Source organism: Nothobranchius furzeri, chromosome 12 (assembly GCF_043380555.1).
Source record: "Nothobranchius furzeri strain GRZ-AD chromosome 12, NfurGRZ-RIMD1, whole genome shotgun sequence".
Classification (NCBI taxonomy): domain Eukaryota; kingdom Metazoa; phylum Chordata; class Actinopteri; order Cyprinodontiformes; family Nothobranchiidae; genus Nothobranchius; species Nothobranchius furzeri.
Window position 1 is genome coordinate 25,307,275 of NC_091752.1, and position 21,974 is coordinate 25,329,248.

Below are 21,974 nucleotides of genomic sequence, written 5' to 3' on the forward strand. Positions count from 1 at the left end.
AAGTAAATTTAAGTCCACTTGAGGCAGTAAAAAGAAACAAGTTCTGTACATTATGAGGATTTAATAGCTGCGTGACTCAAAGTCTTGAGTGTTCCTTTATGCAGAATAGTTCACATTTATTTTACACACTTTGGGTTCACACCTGCTACAGCGGACATTTACGACGAGCTGCAGCGACCGCCGCTAATGAGAGCAAACCCCAGGGGGACAATAGAGGTCATTTTAAATCTGGTATTTTCAGACTTGACAAAGAACTTAAGTTTTCATACATTCCTGTGCTGCCCCCCCCCCCCACACACACACACACACACACACACACACACCCCCCGTTTTAGCTGCATGAATGAGGGTCACCTCAAGTGGTTTGGCATGGAGACAAAAGAGGAGCTTTGAGGCATGAATGTAATGTATATATGTATGCAGTGTATGTAATCCATTATATGGACACAGACCTGCTTAGCTGGTTTGATGAGTTACACTCTCAGTGATGCATTACATACATAAATGAAGCAACTCTTTAACTTTTTTTTTCCATTTCTGACTTATTTTAAATTTTAATCTGCGTTTCCTTTCTGATCAACATGGAAACAGCTGCTTAAACAACCAGGTGATAAATTGGCAGGAGGTAAAGTTAAGTATTTATTGACCTCATAAAAATGTTGCCTCTGCTCTCCTGATGAAATTATTTATTTTTCCTGGAATCTGTCAGTGCAGCCTTCTCCCCCTAGTGGCTCAGCCGATTAACTACACCTGGCTTTGTCTCAGATAATCCACCGGCTGCCAAGCTCAACTCTTTCTCTGCCTTGGAGGAAATTGCTACTCATAGTGGTATTGTGTGACAAAGTGCTTATTATATCACATTGCACAATCATGACTTAGTTGTATGTGAACTGCTTCAAATTACTCCAATCTGTCACACTGATGACCTTATTATGGCTCTATTTTTTTATCTTTAACATTTTTATAAAGTGACAAATAGGAAAAGCGATTAGATCTTTGTTTGTACAGCAGTTATTTGTGGCTGGATCAGTAACAAAATGTGGAAAAGTACGATTGAATTAATCACATCATTTAACCGGCGACAGTTCTTGATGAAACATCAAATTTTCTTAACAAAGCAAACAGCTCTGACGGTGCACAGGGACTTCCTGGGGCTGGTTTTTGTTTCTCTGGCTGACAAAACAACTTAGACTTTTCTATCCGAGACTATTTAAGGCTCCAGTAATTTCCCGGGATCAGTTCTTACATTAACTGGGCCAGCAACCCCCCCCATTGACATTCCACAAAGTCGATTCAGGCCAAGTCAGCCATCTTTTTCCCACAGATCGAGCAGATAGTTAACAATCCCGTCTGGTAAATATCCAGTTATTTAACTGCCTTAAATCTTTTGCCTGATCTCATTTTCATCACCGTATGAATCACAGCTTTTTATTGGTCTTTAATTCCTAAATATTAAGAACTTTAACCCTCTCAGGCTCAAAATAAGTTTTGATAAAACGACGAACAACTAAATCCTTCAGGGGTACTTCTGAGTTAAAAAATGCTCATGAAGTACGTATGTGGAGTAACCAGGTAGGTAGGTTTTAACATTGCAAATCTGCAACGCCTGCCTCCAGAGGGTTAAAGGATTTTGTCCCACTTGTTATAAACGTTCCTAAGTCTGCCCATCTAATCTTTACTTACTCATTAACATGCCTTTATCCCTCTCCTTTCATGCCCTCTCCCCCCTTTTTTTCCTCTCTCTCTGTTTTCCTCCTCTTTGCTCTTTCACAACCTTTTTGCACTCTGTCTCTCCAATAAGTCACATTTAATAGTACATTTCCTTTCTTGGCCCGGGGCCTGGTGCCAGACCAGCTGTATGAAATGTAGTTTCACTGCTTTCCCTGCCAGCACTTTTGTTCAGAGAAGAAATAAAAAAAAAATAAAAAAAAAATCCCACAGAGCCTCTTGAACTCTCAGAGGCTTTTTTTTTTCTTTTGAAGAGGAGGCGAAACAGCTCTTGATTCATTGTTTGTTTTACCGCCTTGTCCCTTAAAAGGAATAATGCAACTGTCTGTTGTCGTAACATGAGACGGCTTTTTTTCTTCTTCTCATGACTGAAGAAATCATGTTTCTGTCTGGCGTTCACGGATTGTTATTCCATAAAAGTTGACAGAGGTTTTAAAGAATTTCAGAAGTTTGGAGCATTGGAGTTCCTCGCTTCTGGTTCCTTCCTCGATGCCGTTTCTTATTTCTGGTTCTGTGCCAATTTCCATTTTGTTCCCTGAGTAATAAAAGTCTAAAAGTTTCCCCTGCTGGTTTCTTTATGTCATTATTTTACACACGGGTGTTATTATGTTATCCAGAGCCTAATGTTCCCATTACTTACAACATCATATATGGAAAACCGACATGGAATTTATTCAGAAGAGAAATATCAGAAGTCAGAACGTGTTGAATGTTGATTCTGCGTAATGTTCCCTGTCATTTAGTATTAATTTAATAAAGCTTTACAATACAGATTTAAAAACTCGAGCACGTTTGCTGCATCTGAAAATATTTGACTAATCTAAAGGGTTTCTGTCCTTAATCGTTTTATTGTGCGCTGAAGTAAATATCAAATGCTTCAAGTTGTTTTTATAAGCATTTGATTCAAATTCCTGTAGATTTTTCCTTCTTTTTCATTTCCCACCACAGTAACGTTACACACCCACACACACATTCTGTTCCCCTGAATTTAAAGTAATACCAAATGTGATCTTTCTCGGCAGGGGACAACTCATTATTCACATTCATACACACACACACACACTCTGGTTTCAATCTGAGCCTGGATTTCCCCCCTAACCCGACTTAATTACAATAGAACTGTTAATGCTTTCCATGTTTTAAAAACAGGAGGTTTAAAAGCAAAGTATATAACACAACACACATTTGCAGCTGGTTTTGGTGTTTTTAAAAAAGAGAGGAATGCATATTTTATTTATAATTGTACTTTGCTTTGATCGAATTGATTCCAAGTCCTTTTTTGTTGGTTGTTTTTTTTTTAAGAATCAAACTGATCGTGCAATGCAGTAAGTGATTAACGGGGCCTCATAACTTTGGCATGACGTAACCTGATCATCTCTCCGTTGCCTGTTTTTTTTCTTCCCCCTCAGGCTCCTTCTTCCTTATGAGAGGAACTTGAAAGGCGAGCAGGATAAGCCCCTCCCCTTGGCCAAACCCAGGAAACAAGAGAGCCAAGACAAGGCGTCCACAGCCGGAGCCAAAGCAAAAGCAGTGGGGGCCAAGAAGCTGAAAGCCCCCAAACCAGGGAGTAAAAAGGATAAAGGGGAGAGCAGAGAAGAACAAACACAGGTCAGTCAAAACATACTCATCGGGATGGTTTCTGACTCTGAATTTTTTTTTTTTTTTTTTTTTGAGTTTTGAATTCTAGTTTTTGAATTTCCCAAATTTCAAATGAATGTGCACAATTTTCAGGATTAACACGGCACCTACCTTTTTCTTTACGCAGAACACAAAGTTAAAAGAAGACCGCGATGAGCTCTCTACAGCCATAAAAACGGAGGTGTCTCTCAAATGTGAGCCAATTATAATAGAGGAGGAAGAATTGCATCTCACTCTGAAGAAAGAAGAGTCGTTGGTGGTGGATCAGACTTCCCCCATTGACTGCAGAGCGCCACATGGTGGTTTCCCCCTCCACACAGGACCTTCTCCCCAACCCGAATGGAGACAAATCAGTGAGGCCCTCCAAGCTAAACTTGTGGGTGAATCTCAAACCGAAGGGCATTTCATCCCAAAACATCCTTATCTGCCTCACCGTTGGGATCCAAATAAACCTGCTGGACACGTTGCTCTGCCGGAGCACTTCTCGAAGGTCAAAAACTCGATTGAAAATCACGGCGGGAGAGTGGGGAAGGTGCTGCCGATGTGTAAGCAGGCAGAGGGACAGTGTATAGATCTAAGCACGGATTCATTTCCAGAGAAAGAGGACTATGTAGTGATTAAGAAGGAGTCTATGCAGGGCACTGGACAGACGGCTGCCTACTGCAAAACCAGCCAGGGGGTCATGTCTCCCTTAGCTAAAAAGAAACTTCTCTCCCAGGTGTGCGAGTCCAACTCCTACCCCTTTTCGTCTCTCTCTCTTCAGTCTCAACCTTCGTCTTCTCTCCCTGCTGTATCAGTCCCCGAACGGGAGCAAGAGAAGAGAAAGAGTGAAGAGGAGTTGGTGGGACATAGACAGAAGGGGTCGGACAGCATACCTGAGGTAGCGCCCATATTCAGGCCATCAGTCATTCAGATTGCCCAGAGCAGCAAGTCCCACCCACAGCCCACTGGTGGGCAGTCTGAGAGGCGCACTGCTGCAGAGTCTGCAGATACTTACAGCTGCCGGACAAGCCATCACCTTCAGCTTCAAGCCAGTGCACCGTGGCAGCCATACCTACCCCGACCCAAAACCCAAGATAACATTGAAACTTCTGGGGAGAGGCTACTTCAAGGCCCAGAAGCTCAGTCCAGGAGCTACCCAGGTGACTGCTACTCATCCCCTCACCTCCATAGTTTGTACCGACAAACCGAGAGCTGCCTGAGCCAGGAGCGGATGGCTGGCTTCCCCAGTGGAGAACGGAGAGAGCACTATAGCAGGGACTGTGAAGGGAGCCAAAGCTTTGTTTGTGGCAGCCTGGAGCAGGAGAGCTTGGCTTTCAGATCTCATTACAGCGACAGGACTCAAACACATGGAGAGAATGGAGAGGCTGATGACGAGCCCAGAGACTTTACAATTTCTAAACCTCTCTCTCAGAGGGTCTCCTTCACCAAGCCCCCTTTCTGCGGTCTCTCCTATCCCATCATGCACCACGGTTTAGATTCCCATCCTAAAGCATGCAGAGTACCTCCTATGACAATCTCTCCCCCTAAGCAGAACTCAACAGAGTCATCGCAGTCACTTCCAAGCTCCAAAACATCAGGTGATTTGCCCCTCAGTAGTCCCATTCGGCCCATTAAGCGGAGCCTGGTGGAGCTGGAGAGCGAAGACCCTTTAGAAAGGAAAGTACGCGTGGTGACGCCTATCCACCCTGCCAGCACAATCCGCCGCAGCGACCCAGAGGAGCTAAAACCCGCTGAGCCAGCCCATGCCATTCACCTCAACAATCATCTCCCCGAGGGCCACCCAACAACCACCTTCCCCACACCTCATGCTGCACCCCTCTACGCTGGCATTTACCCACACAGTACCCTGGTGTCTCCCAGCGCCCAGGACGGGCTCCACCAGCATCCGGGTCTGCAGTATCTAAAAAGCCAATCGGCGGTGTCGCCCCTCGTTACCCCATTCGCCATCCACTCCATGATGCTCCACAGGCAGCTGCTGGCCTCCAGCCCCAGCCCACATCACTTCTACAGGCAGCCAGGTGGCTCAGCGCTGTATGGAGACCTAATACACCACCTCTACCCCCTCTCCACCCTCCCACCACCTCAACTGTCGTCGGTACACCCCAGCACCAGACTGTGAGGGAGACAAAACTCTTATTTCACCCTCAATCTTAAAAACAAACAAAAAAGTGTCTGCTTCTTTTTTTTAAATGCCCTTCTCGTTTGGGGCTAATGGCTCTCAGTCGAGACAAAACACTGATCACATGACTGATGACAAACTGATAAATGCATCACTCAGTCAGGCTGAAAATTCCTTTTTTTTTTTGTTTTGTTTTTTTAACATGTGTATGCCTTTGTTTATATACTTTGCACTGTTCTTTATTTGTATCACCACTTACCGTACGTTATTTTTGTTGCTTTTGTATCCCTATTTGCACAAACGCTCACGTGTATATGCTCACAGATCAGTGTGCCGCTCTCAGTCAGGATGTTGCTCCAGAAAAAGCAAAGGGCAACGGGGAAAAGCCATTTGTTTACTGCGTCTGAGGGCTAAACTTTGTTGCCTAAAAACAACAACAAAAATAAAACACTACAACTAAAATATACCTAGACATGTGTTGATATTTGCAAACAGTGTTAAACAGCTGATTATTACCCATCAGGCCTCTGTTTACACGTGTTCACGCTGAGCTCCGGTGCTGGTTTGTGCCACGGTGGATCCACCTGGACCGACTGGAACGAACCGTAACGCTCACCGTGGCGCTGCTCAACACCACAACTGTTTTATCACAACCCGACATTCAGAGGTGCTGTGTTCGACAGATGTACTGTAGACTTTACTCACTTCAGGTTTGTGCTCATTAAATCTTTTAGCTCAAATTTAACTAGCTGTCGCATCGACAAGTCATGAATGTTTATTTGTTCGGAGTTGATGAAAAGCGGGTCTAATTTTAACTTCCCAAACTGAAAGTAATTTGACCTCCGATGAGAAGACTGTTGCGGCTTGCTTTTGTCTGTTGAAGCAGCATAATGAAGCAGCTGTCTGCTGTGGAATGCTCACCACAAAGAAAAAAAAAGTATTTCATCTTTTTGTTCGTGACTTGAAAAGCTCTTTTCTTGCTCAACAGACTCTTGTTCAACCCCCTAAAAAAGATTCATTATATGATTGAGAGGGATGTTGTCACTTAGAATATCACTGCTTTGCAAATATCTGTGCCTTTCACAGTCTTGGATTAGATTTAGCACTAAACTTGTCAAGGTTGATCCTCTGTAGCAGGGTAGGAATGTCGATATTACTGTCACTTTAGTGTCAAACTCGGTGCACAGATTGAAAAAACTAATGAATGGCACACTTTAAGACGCCAGACCCTAAAGAGTAAGCCACAAAACTTCAAAAAATGTAAACAAACTATAACCTAATGCTTTTATTTTTCTTGTGCAGCATATATACATAGATTAAGTAAGATTTAGTGACATTCGATGAGCACGCAGGTCTGGTGTCGGTCATCTGCAGAACATGTGTGCACTATGAGTTCTACAGCAGTGATGAAAAGGTACCAGACTCCATAAAGTTAGCCTGCCGCGCTCCGTAGCCCGAGGTAGGACGACAACACCTGCACTGGCTTTTTACAACCACTATAAAATGTAATCCAGGATAGTCGAAATACACAATTCTGGTGTTTTAATAATAAATAAAAAAAAGCTGTAAGGTTTTACTGAATTCATTTCTCATTAAGTACTGTACTTTGCTGTGTGTAGGTAAAACTGGCTTTTGTACAGAACATTCAGACGGGATCAAATCATAAATCATTTCTCTAGTCTTATTTTGGGTGTAAATAGCTCTGTAGATAGAACTGCGTGGTTGTTCTCATATAAACTGTTATAATCTGTAAATAGTTTAAAAAAACATAAAAATCAGTTACACAAACTAGCTGTGTCTTTATTTGCTATTTCCTGATAGGCTCAAACACTACAAATCAAGATTTATTTGTTTTACTTTGTCTCCATTCATGTGCATCTTTAAAAAAATAAAAGTTTTGATACCATAGCCATCTGTTTACCAATCATCCAGCTGGCGTGCAAGATAAATAGACATTTTGTATGATATGACCTCCTGTATATTTAATTAAACTATTTTACTATAAACATCTCCTCAGTTGTGTTTTTAACTACACATGAATTGCTATGGAAGACCAGTGTGCAAGCATCATAGTGGTATTTATTTTTCTCTGCCCAATAAATGCAGTGTAAATGCGGTTTTATTATTGTACTACTATTATCTGAGTTTGAGATTCCATCCGCCTTAATCTTCACAACAGGCCACTTCTGGGCGGGGAGCCAGAAAAGCCTCTTCAGCATTTGCTGCAGTGGAGAAATGTGCCAGTGCATGTTGTATCTCTATGGGATGTGAATTGGGCTGCAATAAAAGCCATGCTTTGACTTTTATTGCCACCCTCTGGTAAACTTTTAACATGAAAAGTATTCAGAAATACTTCTAAGCTCAGCAGAAATAAAGCGGCCTCACCAGGGTGGAATGTAGGTCATTTTATTGCAGATCAGCTCTAATAATAATAATAAAAGAGAAGAGTTATAGCTTCTGAGACAACAAAGTGAGAAGGAATTGCACTTTCTGAGAAACAATAACAAATTATATATTTAGTTTTCATTGCACTAAAATGAAGTTGCACTAGAAAAAAACTTGCATCTTTTTCTACTTACTGGTAGAAAAACAAGCCAATAAAAAGTCTAAACAGATGCATTGTTAGGACTAAATAAACCTAAACCTTTTAGTCAAAAACAAAAAAAACTACATTCAGTCGTGAATTTAGAAAAAGAAAAATCATTCAGTCTTAATAAATCTTTTTCCTAACCTGAACTTAGAATGAATCTGTAGGATCATGAGAGAAAAACAGTCACTGACTTTTTCAAACTGCTCTCTGGTCAGCAAAAACTAGCAAAACCAAATGTTTTGTACACTGTGTGTAATTATAGTCATTCTTCAACACAATACCATTAAGTGGCTGAAATATTTAGTGGCTGGCAGTGCTGGCTATGTTCAAAACAAATACACAAGGGCATTCATTATTTAGGCCACTCAAAAGACCCATTCATTCAATTATGTCCAGTGCATTTATTGGCTGCTAGGTTAAATTATGTTAGACGTACTGTGCAGCCACTAAAAAACAAGGTCACTCTATTAAAAGATCTCCGAGGGAATAGGGAAGTTACATTAGTATTTTCAATTGCTCCTGAAATTGTGTTTCTTTAAAATGAGCTTTAGTGGTCATAAAGACGTCACAGTAAGTGGACCATGTCGGTGGCTCCAAAAGTAATGACTTGTTTGCCGTTAGCCAATGGATCAATTTTAATCTGAGTGCTTCTGCAGAGGCTCTTTTCTTTCAGTTCATGTTCTAGTGGCGAAGGGAAAAATACATCTTTCTGTTTTCATTGGATTGATCGTAGAGGGTGCTCAAGGCAGCGTACAGCAGCAGATGCACCAGAACAGAACTGAAATAGTGATATTAAATGTCAAAGGGAGTTTTTCTTTTATGTATACATAAATATGTGACCAGGATAGATATATGGAGTGTTAGAATACCCTAAAAGTTTCAAGAATATGTTTTGGTGAGCTTTTGTGAAGCTCACTACTTCCTAAACACACAATTATATGGCATCTGAGGGACGGCTCAAAACCTACTAATCCTAAACAAAACTGAAAGATCTGGGTATTTTCCCCCCCCCAACACATTTCAGATTTACACCTATATTCACCAGATGCTTACTTTCTTTGGAGATTGGTGTGGTTTGTATGATTTCTGACAATAGTTTGCTTTAAGTGCACAGATACGTAGCTTTGGGCTGGGGTTTACACATTTCCACCTGCTGTAAACTCAATCCTCAGCTTTAAGGTTGTAGTTAGAATGTAAACATTAGAGTAACATTAAAAATTCACACAATTTTGCAAGTAAACTTTTAAAAGTATTTCCACTGAAATTATAGATCTAGCAAAAAGCCAGTCTGTTACGAGTATAGTCTGATAAAAGTGTGATATCTATAAGGTTACTCGGCTCAGGTTAATTTATGATTATATGTGTTAGTGGTGCGGTAAGATTAGGATTACAGAGCTTTAAGGTTCATTCTCTCTCTGAAGGACTTCCTCAGTTTGCTGCGAGGAGGAGGAACGGGACCGGAACCAGCAAAGGCTCTGACAAAACCTTGATCAGTCGTGTCCTGGAGTGTCTGGGAGTCGTGGCTTTGGTATTCTGACTCCTGGAGCGAGGGCTGTGGCGGACCCTGGGAATGGACATCGACGACGGCCAGAGGAGCGTTTCTTCGGCTGAGGGCTGCTGCTCCTCCAGCGTTGTTCCTCTGGAGCTGCTGGATGATGGAAGAAAACTTTGCATCTAGCGAAGGTCTGCCTGTTCTGGACCGTGTGGCTGGACATGAAACACAAGAGCCAGAGTTCTCCTTCTCCTTGTTTAGAGGAAGAGGGTGAGGATGCAGAGGAGCAGGGAGGGGAGGTCTGGCTGGACGGGTAGGGGGAGTATGAGGCTTTATGTCAGAAGGAGGCTGTGGAGCGCGTCGCCTCTTGTTACTGAGGGGTGTAGAGCTGTTGTTGAGGTTAGGTCTTGAACATGAGGTGGAAGTTTTGCTCGGAGACAGAACACTCTTCTCCACCAACACTGAGTGGGATCCATCAAACAGAGAGGACCAGTTAGGGGCCTCCTTCTTCTCTTCTTGACCAAGAAGGAAGTGACCATCTGTTTCCTCAATTTTGCTGTGGATGATATCTGTAATGCCCTGAAACTTACCAGGTGAGGTTATACCTGAAAAATGCAGAAAATCAACAAGAACTGAAATATAACAACAACTAATATCCACTCCTACAGTGAAAGTATTTTTGCATCATCTTTGGAATGACAGACACGCTGCATGTGGCTAATTAGCTAAATGATGATGATCCTATAAAACCATCAACTTCCTTCTAACTCCTCTCAACCACTAATTCAAATTATTTTACTCACTGAGGTCATTGTAAACAGAGTCTGCCTGCTTGGTGAGGAAGAGCGATGGTTTCCGTGGCGATGCAACCTCAATTTTCATTAGCCGGTCACAGCAGTGCAGCCACTGGTCTGGTCATAAACAAGGTTGGACACGAGAGATGGTGATAAAGGTTATTCTGCTCAGTCCTGCTGGGAGAATTTTAGCTAAATATCAGCAGCAGCCAATTCTGCTCCACACACACACTCCAATCTACTTTTATGCTAAATTGTATCACAAACACACAAAAAAACATGCTACCCAAATATTTTAAAACATGGCTCACTCTGATCATAAAGGTGCTGGTGGAGGGCGTCCAGCCAGTCCTCCAGCTCGTTCCTGGTGTCTGCAGTGAAGATGATGGTCTGTGACCCATCAGAAGAAGGGTTGATGATGGACAAAGTCTTGGACTTGTGTCCTGCTGACTTTTTATCTACCACGTGGATCCGAGTCTCCTGTTAAAACAACAAAGCATAATAAACTGTGAATTAGTTGCTATAAATCAAATGTCTGTGAGATAAAGCACTGAAATCGCTGCTGATTTGGCAGAAAACATATAAGTTCAACAGCAAAGTGCAAAGACGCAAGCAGGATCTTAGTGAATGGGACATTTTGGATTTTGTCTAGTCTGAAAATTTTAGAGGAAAAGCCAAAGTGAGATTTTAGCCAATAATAATCAAAAACTGATAATAATGTCTTGGTGGTTATCTTTTCTGCTTATAGAACTGATTCATATTTCTCTCTGTTACCTGATTGATGGGGACATTCAAAGCAGGTCGCACTTTAGCATCAATTTCCTCTGGAGTGAAGTAACAGGACAAAGAGCCGGCGCTCAGCACGCAGTAAAGGCTGCAGCAGCGGTTCACCCCCTCCACGGTTTGCTGCAAGTCAGCAGAGAAACAAAAACAGAGCAACTGTAATCTAAACTGAAGCCGTCATGGTGCTCGTGGGAATGAGGGCAGCTGCCAACACACCTTCTGACTCAAATAGCCACACATCATGCTCTGTGTCATACAAGCCGGCTGCGCCACAAACCGGCAGCAGAGGTTGCCATAAAGAGGGAGCCAAGATGACCAATCGGCTGTCAGGATGAAGAACCGCGATGAGAATCAAAAAGCAAAAGATTCATTAATAAAAAAGGTCGGCAAATATTTGTTTGACTTAAAACTTCAATCTAAACAAAACTGTAAATCGTGTAAATGATGTCATGAAAGTGATGGAAAACATAAATATTAAAACAGTGGTTCTAAAAGTCTGGGTCGGGACCCCAATGTGAGTCGTGAGACATCAAGACTGGGTTTGTTATATGAAATCTGTAAATAAATTGAAAGGTTGAAAAATGATTCCTAATAGAATATTGTTATTATAAATAGCCATAAAAAATAAAAGTACTTTAATAAAGTTTAATTATTTTTTAGCTAATTTTGCATAATTCTATCAATATTTGGGTTCCTGAGTCTTTGAAGATGTTTTTATTTTAATTTATTTTAAATCAGAAGCTAAAACATTTGGAACCGCCTGGCCTAAAAAAATATGTAGTAAAATTTTGTCTCAGAGCGCATATTTGCTGCAAAAAAAACCAACAAAAACCTGCACACCTACATTATATCAATGAACAAACCACACTGAATAAAATAAATACAAACTTTACTGCAATTTAAACATTTTTGTAACAATCTTTAACTTTTAATTTGACTAAAATAAAATAAAATCACCAGAAGTATGCTTGCTTCTTACCGTTCTGGTAGACGATGAGTGAGTGAGACTGAAAGCTGCCATCAGCATCAGGCAGACCCAGTGTTGTGTAGGCCAGCAGGCTGTATTTGGCTCCACTGTTCACAAATTAACAGATCATCACTCCTCAAGCATAAAAATCTGAACCAATAATTCCTTTAACTACAACAGAACTTCCTGCTCTGATCCATTAATGTTCACATAACCTGTGATTTTATTCTATTTTATGGGGTAAACTTTCTTTTCCTAATAAAGGCTAAATGATGCATATGAATTACTTGTAGATTTATTTTCCAAAACTCCATGAACAAGCTTTTTATCTCAGAATTAATTATGTGAGAACTTCACAAGTGCAGTCCTCTGGCTGGATTTACTGGCACGATGTAATCCACGAGCATCTGAGGGCTAAACATAGAAGTATCCACAACTACAAATATTTATTTAAGCCTCATTCAAACACACACTAAACGTGATTTGTTGATTAAAAACCCTCCCAAAGCGTTCACGTGCATCCCCAAATGAGTTCCAGATGGCAAAAAAATCCCAGAGAGCCAAGAGACAGTGGAGGATGACACCATACATACGGGGGTATCGGGTTGTTATGCAGGAAAGTGTCAGGATCTGGAGTGTCCAGCAGGGTGCAGAGCTTCTTTCCAGAGTTCTTTCCAAAAGAGTTGCGGAGCTTCTTTGCCAATTTCTTTGGTGTGTTTACTAAAGTGAGCTCTTCCTCCAGGGCACAGCTCCACAGCTCCACTCTGAGGTCAAACTCAGGATCTACATTCTTACTAAGGGCAAGAATTCAAATCAAAACACAAAAACTATACACAATCCGTGTGTGAACAGTAACATCCCTCACATCAGATGATCAATGTTTACTGGAAGAAAGATGGCATATTAAATCATGTCTTGGAAAGGATACACACCTAGGCATTCATTAAAAAGAAAGTGCATCAGTTTTGACTAAATTATGCAAATAAAACATATTTACAAGAGGGTGACTCCATCAAAGCAGATGTCTGTGATAGATCTGTCAACCACGACCATCTCAGTGTCAAACACATCAGAGCCAATCTGCATCAGACAGAACACCGCCACCCGCCGGGAGCCTACCAAACACACGGGATGTGTTAATGATACAGGAGGTATCGAAATATAGAATGAAAGCAGATGTATGATTGTCATGGATGTTAGCAACAGAAAATGAAACCTACTCCCTCTGTTATTGAAGTGGTCTGAATCCCTCCACATCAGAGGAAGACGCAGACCTTCATTGGGGGGGGGGGGGTGAGGGGGCATTTTATTTACTTAAGAAAAGGCCAAAATTTCTGAGTTAATGTATAATTAGAAACTATTCTTACCAGTCACTGCAATGGTCCCATGGCATGGCAAACGACCATCTGCAAGCCTGCGGTGCATTTGTGAAATATTGTGACATTTGCATAATAACTTTGTGAATAAAACCAAAGCAAGCTCTATAGGCTTTACCTTTTGTCTGTTGCCATCATGTCGTGCCCTTCTTTTTCTCTCTGCAGCTGTGTGAGGTAAGCCTTTATTCTGGCATTGCAGGTCAGCAGGTTCTTGGAAGCGTTAAGAACCTGTTCTCTTTTACTGCAAGCGAGCAGCAGCTTGTAGGCTCCCTCACGCATCCGCATCTCAAAGTCAAGCTTTTCTTGTATGTCAGTGTTCTTCAAGGACAAGGGAAAAAAGGAATACCAACACATTTACACATGAATGAATGAAACAACTCCCAACACTAACTTTTAGGTTTCATGTTGTTTCCTAGAACACAGATCAACAGGATAGGCACAGAGATGCAGATAAATTATAAGTAACTTTGGAAGTTTTTTTATTTTATCTAAATAAAACTTGATGGAACAATTGTGTGTGCTTTACCCTTTAAATCCTGTCACTATAAAACTATTTTAACACTTATTAAACAGTTGATACTAGTTTATGTTTATGTATGAGGGGGAAAAGTTTTTATTCTGAATGAATAATAATAGAAAGAGGCATTTTGATGGATGCAAACAGTTAGCAGGTAGGGTTAGCTTGTTAATAATAAACATAAAATGTATGAAAGATAAGAATCAATGTTTGTGGCAAAGTAATATGAGAATATTCTAGCTAAAATGTTATAATCATTACAGTAAGCCAGCTTGTTAAATAGCACAAGAGCTGACGTAAAGTTTAATTACAGGTTTTAATTATATGGACATAAACATCAAAACATATACCTGCTGCTTCACAACAATCAGAGCATTTGTGTCTTCTACAAGCAACTGCATCAGATTTCTACGTAGTTTTTTTTTTTTTTTTTTTACATTATTAGCCTAAAATTGCATTAGTTTCAATTACCAAATGCTTTACAAAAGCTTAAAGTAGACGGCATGAATCTGGTTTCAGGTGAAACTTCCTGGATAGTTGAAACTGCAAATTGTCAAAAGTGATAAAAATAAGTAAGAAAAAAATGTTTATATGTACGTAATTTTAATAGTTTACTCATTCTATTCCTGCCGATCAAACCATGAAGCGTAGTAACTGTTTTGCTTTGTAAATCGCTGCACTTTGCCCCTCGGACGTCAACTGACTAGCTAGCTAATTCAGTTCTTACGTTAAATATAATTTATGTTTACCTCTGTCTGAAGGAATAAGGCACTCTGTCGTATTTTCTTTCGTTTAATCTCCATAGCCACAGCGGAGCCATCAGATAACAAAGACTTGGAGCTACCACTTCGTTTGGAAGTTTGAACATCCCGCGGGTTGTCCATTTTTCTCGTCCATTCGCTGCTCGAAGCTGCACATTCATTCCTGCTCAGATTTCTAACGCCCCTTCAAACGGACGTGGGTGTGCTTGATTTATGCTACAAGTTGTACCGGAGTTAACAAAACAAGTGCTCGACAAAGACCGCGCAAATCCCAGTAATCTGCGTTCCAGTTGAAACTATACAGATAACAATTCTGAAAGAAAATATAATGTAAAATTGGGTTTCAATCTGAAAACACACAGTTGGATAAAGGAAGTGTCAGCCGTTCTGCGGATGCAAAATCCAGCGCGCCCACGTGGATGGGGAGGAGCGTCATTACATCATGCTGGACAAAAACTATTTTGAAATATTATTAATTTTACCCACACTGTGCTCTTATTTGTCATTTTGGTCCAAATATACCAACTACTGGTGGATTTCTTTTGACTATGTTTAATATTTAAGCATGTCAACTTTTTTGTTCACTAATAATATCTAACCCCTAAGTTTTGCTATGCACTTGTACACATTAATATTTATTTAAAGTGATGCATCCTTTTTGTACATCTCTCTTTTAGCTTGATACCCCTGTTAGTTTCTTATTCGTTTAATTTGTACATCATGTAGCAATTAAATCTGCCTTCTTTCATATTAATGCGACCAAGCCTCGTATTTGCCTGCTGTGCTGCATCCCAGGTGGTGCTGCAGCAACAAAAGACCTCTGAGCGTGACCGGTGAGTCCAGGAAACCCGCCCACCCGGTTCTGGCGGACATTGCTTCTGAGTTGGAAGCATCCACGGTGGAGCGTAGACTCAAGCGCTGCTGAGGATGGATTGTGTCAAGTTTGCCTGAGAAACCCTTTAAACCCGGGAAATTACTATTCTAAGTTTCAAAATAAAATAACATACGATGAAAATTCAAAGGGATAAATTCACAACGTAATGCCATGATTTACCCATGTTGTGGTCAGTGATGTAAGCTATTTTACCATCTATTAAGGTTGTTTTCCATTCAGCTCTTCAGTTCAGATTTTTTTCCCATCAGTTTTTTTTTTACTTTAGAAAGTTATTGCATCTGCTGTTGATTAGGCTACTCTACTGTGTTTTAAAGGTGACAGTCATTTTAAAAATATTTTCACACTTGAGAAGAAATACTAAACTTGACATCAAATAAAAACATTTCAAATAGTTTTAATACAAATATCAATTTTTGTGATTCTACTTTAACTAATAATAGCGTATCTAACCAGTTCCTGCTTAAATTGACATTGCATAAAGATGTACAAAAACTAAATCTTGTGCTTAAATGACCAACAAGCCTGAATTACAAAACATGCACTTTACAAGCAAAATTTCCCCAATCATATGCAGATACTAGTCACTGTTTTATTTTTAACAATGAATTTTTTGCACATGTATATCATAATACCAAAAGATTCTAATAATTTTGTTTTGATTTAAGTGTCTCTCATTTGCATTTACTTGTATAACGCTTAACTTCAGATACCACATCTGGATGATTCCCATTCATATTGAAACATAGGCAACACATTTTCAAAAAACTTGAAAATTATGGGTCCAGAAGCAAAAACAATTTAAATGCTAAATGTGAATCAGCTTTTGTTGGTGTTGAGTTCATGCAGACTGAGGGTGGGGGTGGAAATAAAGTTGATATCTGAGAGTGATTACTGATGAAATCAATCATTCTTTTAAAATCGTCTGCTTAAAACTGGACTAGTTAACCTGAGGCATAGGATTTTAAATGTCATTATGCTACTAGAACATAATAAAATTGCAGTGGTCCCATTGGAGATAAAGACAGAAAAATGTTTGAGCAAAAACAAAAAATAGGCCTAATACATATGTAAAACGCATTTGAAATTGTCATTGCCACTTGAAGATTCTCCACCAGAGGGCATAGGACTGGATATGGTAGTTTCTTGATGAAAGCACGATATATCTCACACTCTGGTAGGGCAGAAGTGGTTTGATATGAATTGATCGCATAAGTCTATAGGGGGGTTACAACTAAAGTGTAATAAATCAAATCCTTGGCCTTTACGTCTTTCTGTGTTTCAAGTACTGTAAACTATAAATGATCATTTTAAGACATGTGTACAGCAAACAAACTGCTCTGTCTAATTAATAAAATGTAAAGTTTTTCACAAGAGTCATACACAACACATTTTTACACGTTCCTTCAATTCAAGGCTCCACAAATTGCATCATCGGAGTTTTAATTTGAAAATTTTAACCGGAAGCTGCAATAGGTCTCTCGCGGTGTTCCGTTATTTTTCAGGGAGTAGCTTATTGCCGGAGCAACGGAGGAAGAGAAGGCCAGCGCATAGAAGGCAGGGCTGGGCTCTACACACACCTTCAGCAGCTTCTCATCGCAAAAACAACATAAAGAAAAGGGGTAAGATGTGAGTTGGCTTCAGTTTGTTTAAAGACAGGAGGGTGTCGCTCAAAAGTGGTTAAGCTTAGTTGTCGACCGTTGCTCGAGTGAAGTTTTCGGCTAAACAATATATATTAAAAAAAATGAGTCGTTTTTCAGCTTTGCAGCTGCACAGCCCTTGATGTCATTGGAGCTGAATTTTGAATTTTTTTGCGGTGACATATTTTAGAGCAGCTTACTTTCATTAATAAATCTTAATGCAAACGGATGGACACTACTATGTTATATCCTGATGTGTGTTAACAGCTAAACATGCTGGTCTGACTGTTGGCTAACTGGATGGCTGCTATTGTGAGCTGCAGCATGAACATGCCTGCTCCACCTTTGTAAAAGCGGCTCAAGCTCGCTTCGTTTCCTCTGTTAAAATACTGGACACGTTTGTTCCCTCTCACCGCTTTTATTCAGTTCGGTGCTAGCCCATACTTCTGACCTACCCTTTTCTCTCTACTGACCGCATCCTGCAGCTTTTCTGGGTACCGAGACAAGATGCACGTCAATGAAGGTCGTTCACACTGAGCGCTTTGTTTATCCTTGTGGAAACCGACTAGCTCTGGTGCCTTATTTGAGTCTGAATGTGTACGGTGTTTAAGGGGTTAATTTAATACCTACAGTTTATAATACATCTGCAGAGTGTTTCCCGATGTCGGACCCCCACCCCTTCTTTGGTGGCTTTGTTTTCATGGGGCAGATGTATCTGGCCTACATACATCCGCTCTCTTTGTGTTCACTTTGATTTTTGCAGTCATCATCACATCAGATGTAAAACTTTTCGAAAAACAAACACAACCTACCTCTTTAGAAAGTTAAAGCTAATTTACATGTAAGGGATGTAAGAAAATATTGATACATTGAAAAATCACGATATTTATCATTATGATACTGAGTTGATATTTAAAAGCCATGTATCATTTTTAGGGATGCACAATATATCAGCATCAATATCAGTACTGGCAGATGTTAATCTTTTTTAACATATCGGTCCGATAAATAAAACTGGGCCAATATTAACAACCAATATTTTTTCCATCTTGTTTCCATTTGTTTATCTGTTTCAGAGGGTGAGAGGGGTGATGTGTATTTGTTTAGTCATGTGACAGTGATTGTAATCATCTCAGAAGCATAAATGTGTGTGGTGAGAAGCATAAATGTGTGTGGTGTGTGTACATAATAATGTAAATTCAGCTTTAATAATTTTCATTTTATACAAAATCTGTTGATTTTAGAAGCATTAATGTCAGTGTATTGTTATCAGCAAATATCGGTTATTGGCCATTACAGTTATATTAATATTGAATAGCGGTATCGGCTCAAAATTTCATATTGGTGCACCACTAGTCATTTTTGTTGTGAGAATTCACCCCTTCTTTCCACTGTGTGTGAAAGCATTAGCTGCAATTAGCCGCGGTTATAGTGGATGAGTTCCTTTCCACCGGCAGCAAAGTGTAACTTTTGGACGCACCCAAGAAGCGAGGGGACACTATCATTGCGTTTCACAATATGCTTCCAAAACACGTCAAACTCTGCAGTTTAGATCGCGCAAGACAGGAAGTCAAACACAAAAGCAGTGTAAAACATCTGAAAACTTTCAAAATAAAAGTCACATGCAGGTAAAAGTACGTCCTTTCCTGTTAGAGACCCCATAGCTGATGTAAACAGAATAGAAAATAAACCACATACATGTTTTTATACATGCAGCTCTCTTTCTCCTTGCTTATTATTATGTATGGACTTCTGTAGTCACGCGTGGGGTTGTAATACTCCTGTGATATTGTGACCTCATAGATCATCTGTGTGGAACGCTTTTGATCCCATTTCCAACCAGGATTGTGGGTAAAATGCAGCTATTACGTTATGCAATCGCTTTCACATTAGTTGGAAAGAAGTGGTTAGATGCAGATATTTTCTTTTGCGTGGTGCAATTCAAACTTCGACTGCTGTGTGGCAGCAGTTTTACCACCTTCCTTCTGACAGAGCAAAATCTCATGATGTCACTGGATGTGTTTAGGAACCGTCTGGCCTAGTTTTCCAATTAAATTAAGTTTTAAAACTTACAAATATTGTCTGGCTTTTAGTATTCCAGTATATCGCATCTTCTACCCTGTATTGTGATTTATATCACATCACCAAATTCTTGCCATTGCACAACCCTATTATGTTTTGATTCTGGAAGTGACTTTATCAGTGAATCAAATAATAATTCGAGCTAGGGCTGCACGATATTAGGAAAACCTGCAATATTCGAAACCAGTGATTAATATTGCAATGACGATATCACTTGCAATAAATAAAAACTTAACTCAGGAACAAAAATAATCAAAAACAAAGAAATTAAAAAAATTGCAAAAAATGAGAAAAGCAAAAGATGTGAGGAAAGGGAAAAAGAAAATGAACAAGAAAAGGTGATCAGTGGATCCCGGGAAAAGCAGAATCAGCAAAAAGAGCAGGACAAACCTAACTCAGGTGTTTGCTAACCATCAAAATTAAGTGTCGTCCACCTCTGGGGCGGGCATCTAACCTATGAGAACCCACCCATTTGGCCAAATGGACGAAGAGCTCTATTTGATTTGTTAAAAAAACATGATACTTCTGTTTTGATTGACAGAATGCATTATGTGTAGCAAACATTTGAGCTGACCATTTATTGTGATATGTATCTGTTCTTTGCGATATGCATATTGTGCATGCTGATATCGCGATAACGATATATTGTGCAGCCCTAATTCGAGCAATGTTATCTGTGCAAACTACAAACTTATGTGATTGTTTTTGAGTCCGTTTTTGTCACACTTTTATGAATTAAGTCAAACCTTGAAGATGAAAAACTGTTAATTACATATATTAGTTTCAAAGCTACAGTATTACTGAACTGTTGGAGAACTTCTTTGAAGATAAGTTAGGTTGGTTTGATGCCTTCATATTTTTTTTTAGGTTTGAGTAATAATAAGATGTTACAATCCAGGTTGTTTCCATTTTTCCACATTTTTTTCTTTTGTTGGTTGTGTTTCTAAAAACTGTCGGTGTCACAGGACGTTTGCTGCCCTCTCAAAGAGGAAGCAGCAAAAACGTCCATTTAGACTTTAGCCCTGTCTGCTTCTGTTCTGTGTACATGCCTTTCAGTTTGGTGGCAGCTCTATGTAAAAGTGTGCATCCTGTTTTGCATTCTGTTTATATGTGTAGTTTGGTTTTTCTTACATAAACTAACAGCTATTAGTGCCATTTTGGCAATTTGGTAAACAGTTTTTATGTTATAAGCAAAAGAGGTAATGATTTTAACATCTTATTTTTGGTTGTAGTTAACCAGAAATCAGTGCTTTCTCATAGTTTGTTTTCCTTTAGTTTTCTTTTCTATCTTTAGTTGAGATTTCAGATGTGTTTGGGGACTATTGTCCTGCCTGCTCATGCTATTGTGTATAAAATAGGAAGTCTAGGAAGTGAAATCAGTTTACTGCTGTGGTAAGCGAATATTTCGTGCGACAGAAAGTAGCTTGTAACTTGATATCTTAGTCCAGTTTGTCTTATTAAAGATGTTTTTAACCATGTTGTTGGTGAAAGTCATGCTAAAAATAGCAGTAAATCTCACTTCTGTAATCTGCCAGAGTAGGACCATTTGTAGAGTTACCTGAGACAGATAGGTTTACTTGGTGGTGGGCAGTCAGCGAGCCACGAAGGGTAAAAAGACAAGTTTGTGGTTTATGAAAAACCCAAAAAAGAGTAAAGCACAGTAGAAAACAAGAGAAGTTTAGAGCAACCCGGTCATCTGCCTCTCCCTTGTTATGGAACATCAAGGGTGTGTCACAGTTTTCTTTTTCCATGTTAGCTTAAATAAAATGAAATGAAAACTAAAACAGATCAACCTACACATCTGTTTTAGGGTGTAGCAAACCAAACTCCCCTCTGAGTTTCCTTTATTATTTTCTGTGCTTTCCACTACAGATATTGATCTTGATTTGGCCGTTTTCTGTTCTCATGTTCCCCTCTACCTGCCCCTGATTGTCCTGTTATGCTAACATTTCACTTTTCTACTCCTCTTGAGCACTGGTGTACATTTCAGTGTGAGAGAGTTCACTATTTTATTTTTATCTGTTGCCAAGGCTTGCTCCAGGCAAAATAAATGTTGGTGCCATAGTCAGTGTGGCAGGGTTTCTGTAAAAGGGCCACAAGTCGGTCATTATCAACTCAGCAGGAGTCGTGGAGGACCATGAGAGCACTCAGCAGAGCTAATCAGTCCCTAATGTGCAGTAAAAGTCTTATTCAAGGATGGTTGTTTTAACACACATGTTTGCAAGGTTTACTGTCTTTAAACTCAGATTTTAACTTATGAATTTATGATTAAAGTCAAATTTAATAGATTTTGGTTTGGGTTTTGTAGAATTTGATGTAAAATGTTTAACCCTTTGATGCATGAATTATGAAATCTTCAATCATGATTTTTTTTAACAATTTTTTTCATTCGTCTTTAGGTGTGAATGAAACAAATTTCAACAAATATTTTTTGTAAAATTTTATAATTTACAAATAATTTATTACATGTCCGCTTCAGTGGGCAGCGTGCATTCTGAGCATGAAATATGTTGGCTTGGCTTACTGAAGTCCAAATGGAGGGGCTCAAATGCAATAAAGTCTTCAACAGCTGTGCTTAATATCAAAAACAAA

The 21,974-nt window shown here is 39.7% G+C and overlaps 3 protein-coding genes across 13 annotated transcripts in view; 2 read left to right on the forward strand and 1 right to left on the reverse strand.

The window, feature by feature from the left end:
• The window catches only part of arid5b (AT-rich interaction domain 5B), a 95,940-nt gene extending 90,288 nt beyond the window's left edge, over positions 1–5,652 (forward strand). Inside the window, exons 9-10 of the mRNA XM_070542486.1 lie at positions 3,138–3,336; positions 3,494–5,652. Of these exons, the coding sequence (XP_070398587.1) occupies positions 3,138–3,336; positions 3,494–5,488 (2,194 nt within the window). The 3' untranslated portion in view covers positions 5,489–5,652. The remainder of the gene's footprint in view (positions 1–3,137; positions 3,337–3,493) is intronic.
• Positions 5,653–9,250: 3,598 nt separating this feature from the next.
• rtkn2 (rhotekin 2) lies at positions 9,251–14,979 on the reverse strand. 2 transcript variants are annotated; one of them, XM_070542488.1, is made up of 13 exons: positions 14,757–14,979; positions 13,609–13,808; positions 13,482–13,528; positions 13,335–13,388; positions 13,112–13,229; positions 12,708–12,908; positions 12,127–12,221; positions 11,364–11,470; positions 11,139–11,270; positions 10,676–10,844; positions 10,374–10,481; positions 10,161–10,175; positions 9,251–10,031 (listed from the first exon to the last, which is right to left on the reverse strand). In XM_070542488.1, the coding sequence occupies exons 1-13, from the start codon at positions 14,889–14,891 to the stop codon at positions 9,466–9,468; spliced, it is 1,947 nt and encodes a 648-aa protein (XP_070398589.1). In that variant the 5' UTR covers positions 14,892–14,979; the 3' UTR covers positions 9,251–9,465. The 2 variants fall into 2 exon arrangements, with proteins under 2 accessions (XP_070398589.1, XP_070398588.1); XM_070542487.1 differs by having other exon boundaries at positions 9,251–10,175; positions 14,757–14,978.
• A 2,191-nt stretch (positions 14,980–17,170) lies between these two features.
• Positions 17,171–21,974, forward strand: part of cep170aa (centrosomal protein 170Aa) — a 39,761-nt gene continuing 34,957 nt past the window's right edge. For 9 of the 10 annotated variants that reach the window (XM_070542491.1, XM_015944601.3, XM_070542493.1 and 6 more), the window contains exon 1: positions 17,171–17,282. The gene's annotated coding sequence lies outside the window, so the exon portion shown is untranslated. Of the gene's footprint in view, positions 17,290–21,974 lie in introns of all 10 variants that reach the window. The other variant, XM_070542489.1, reaches the window with a different exon arrangement.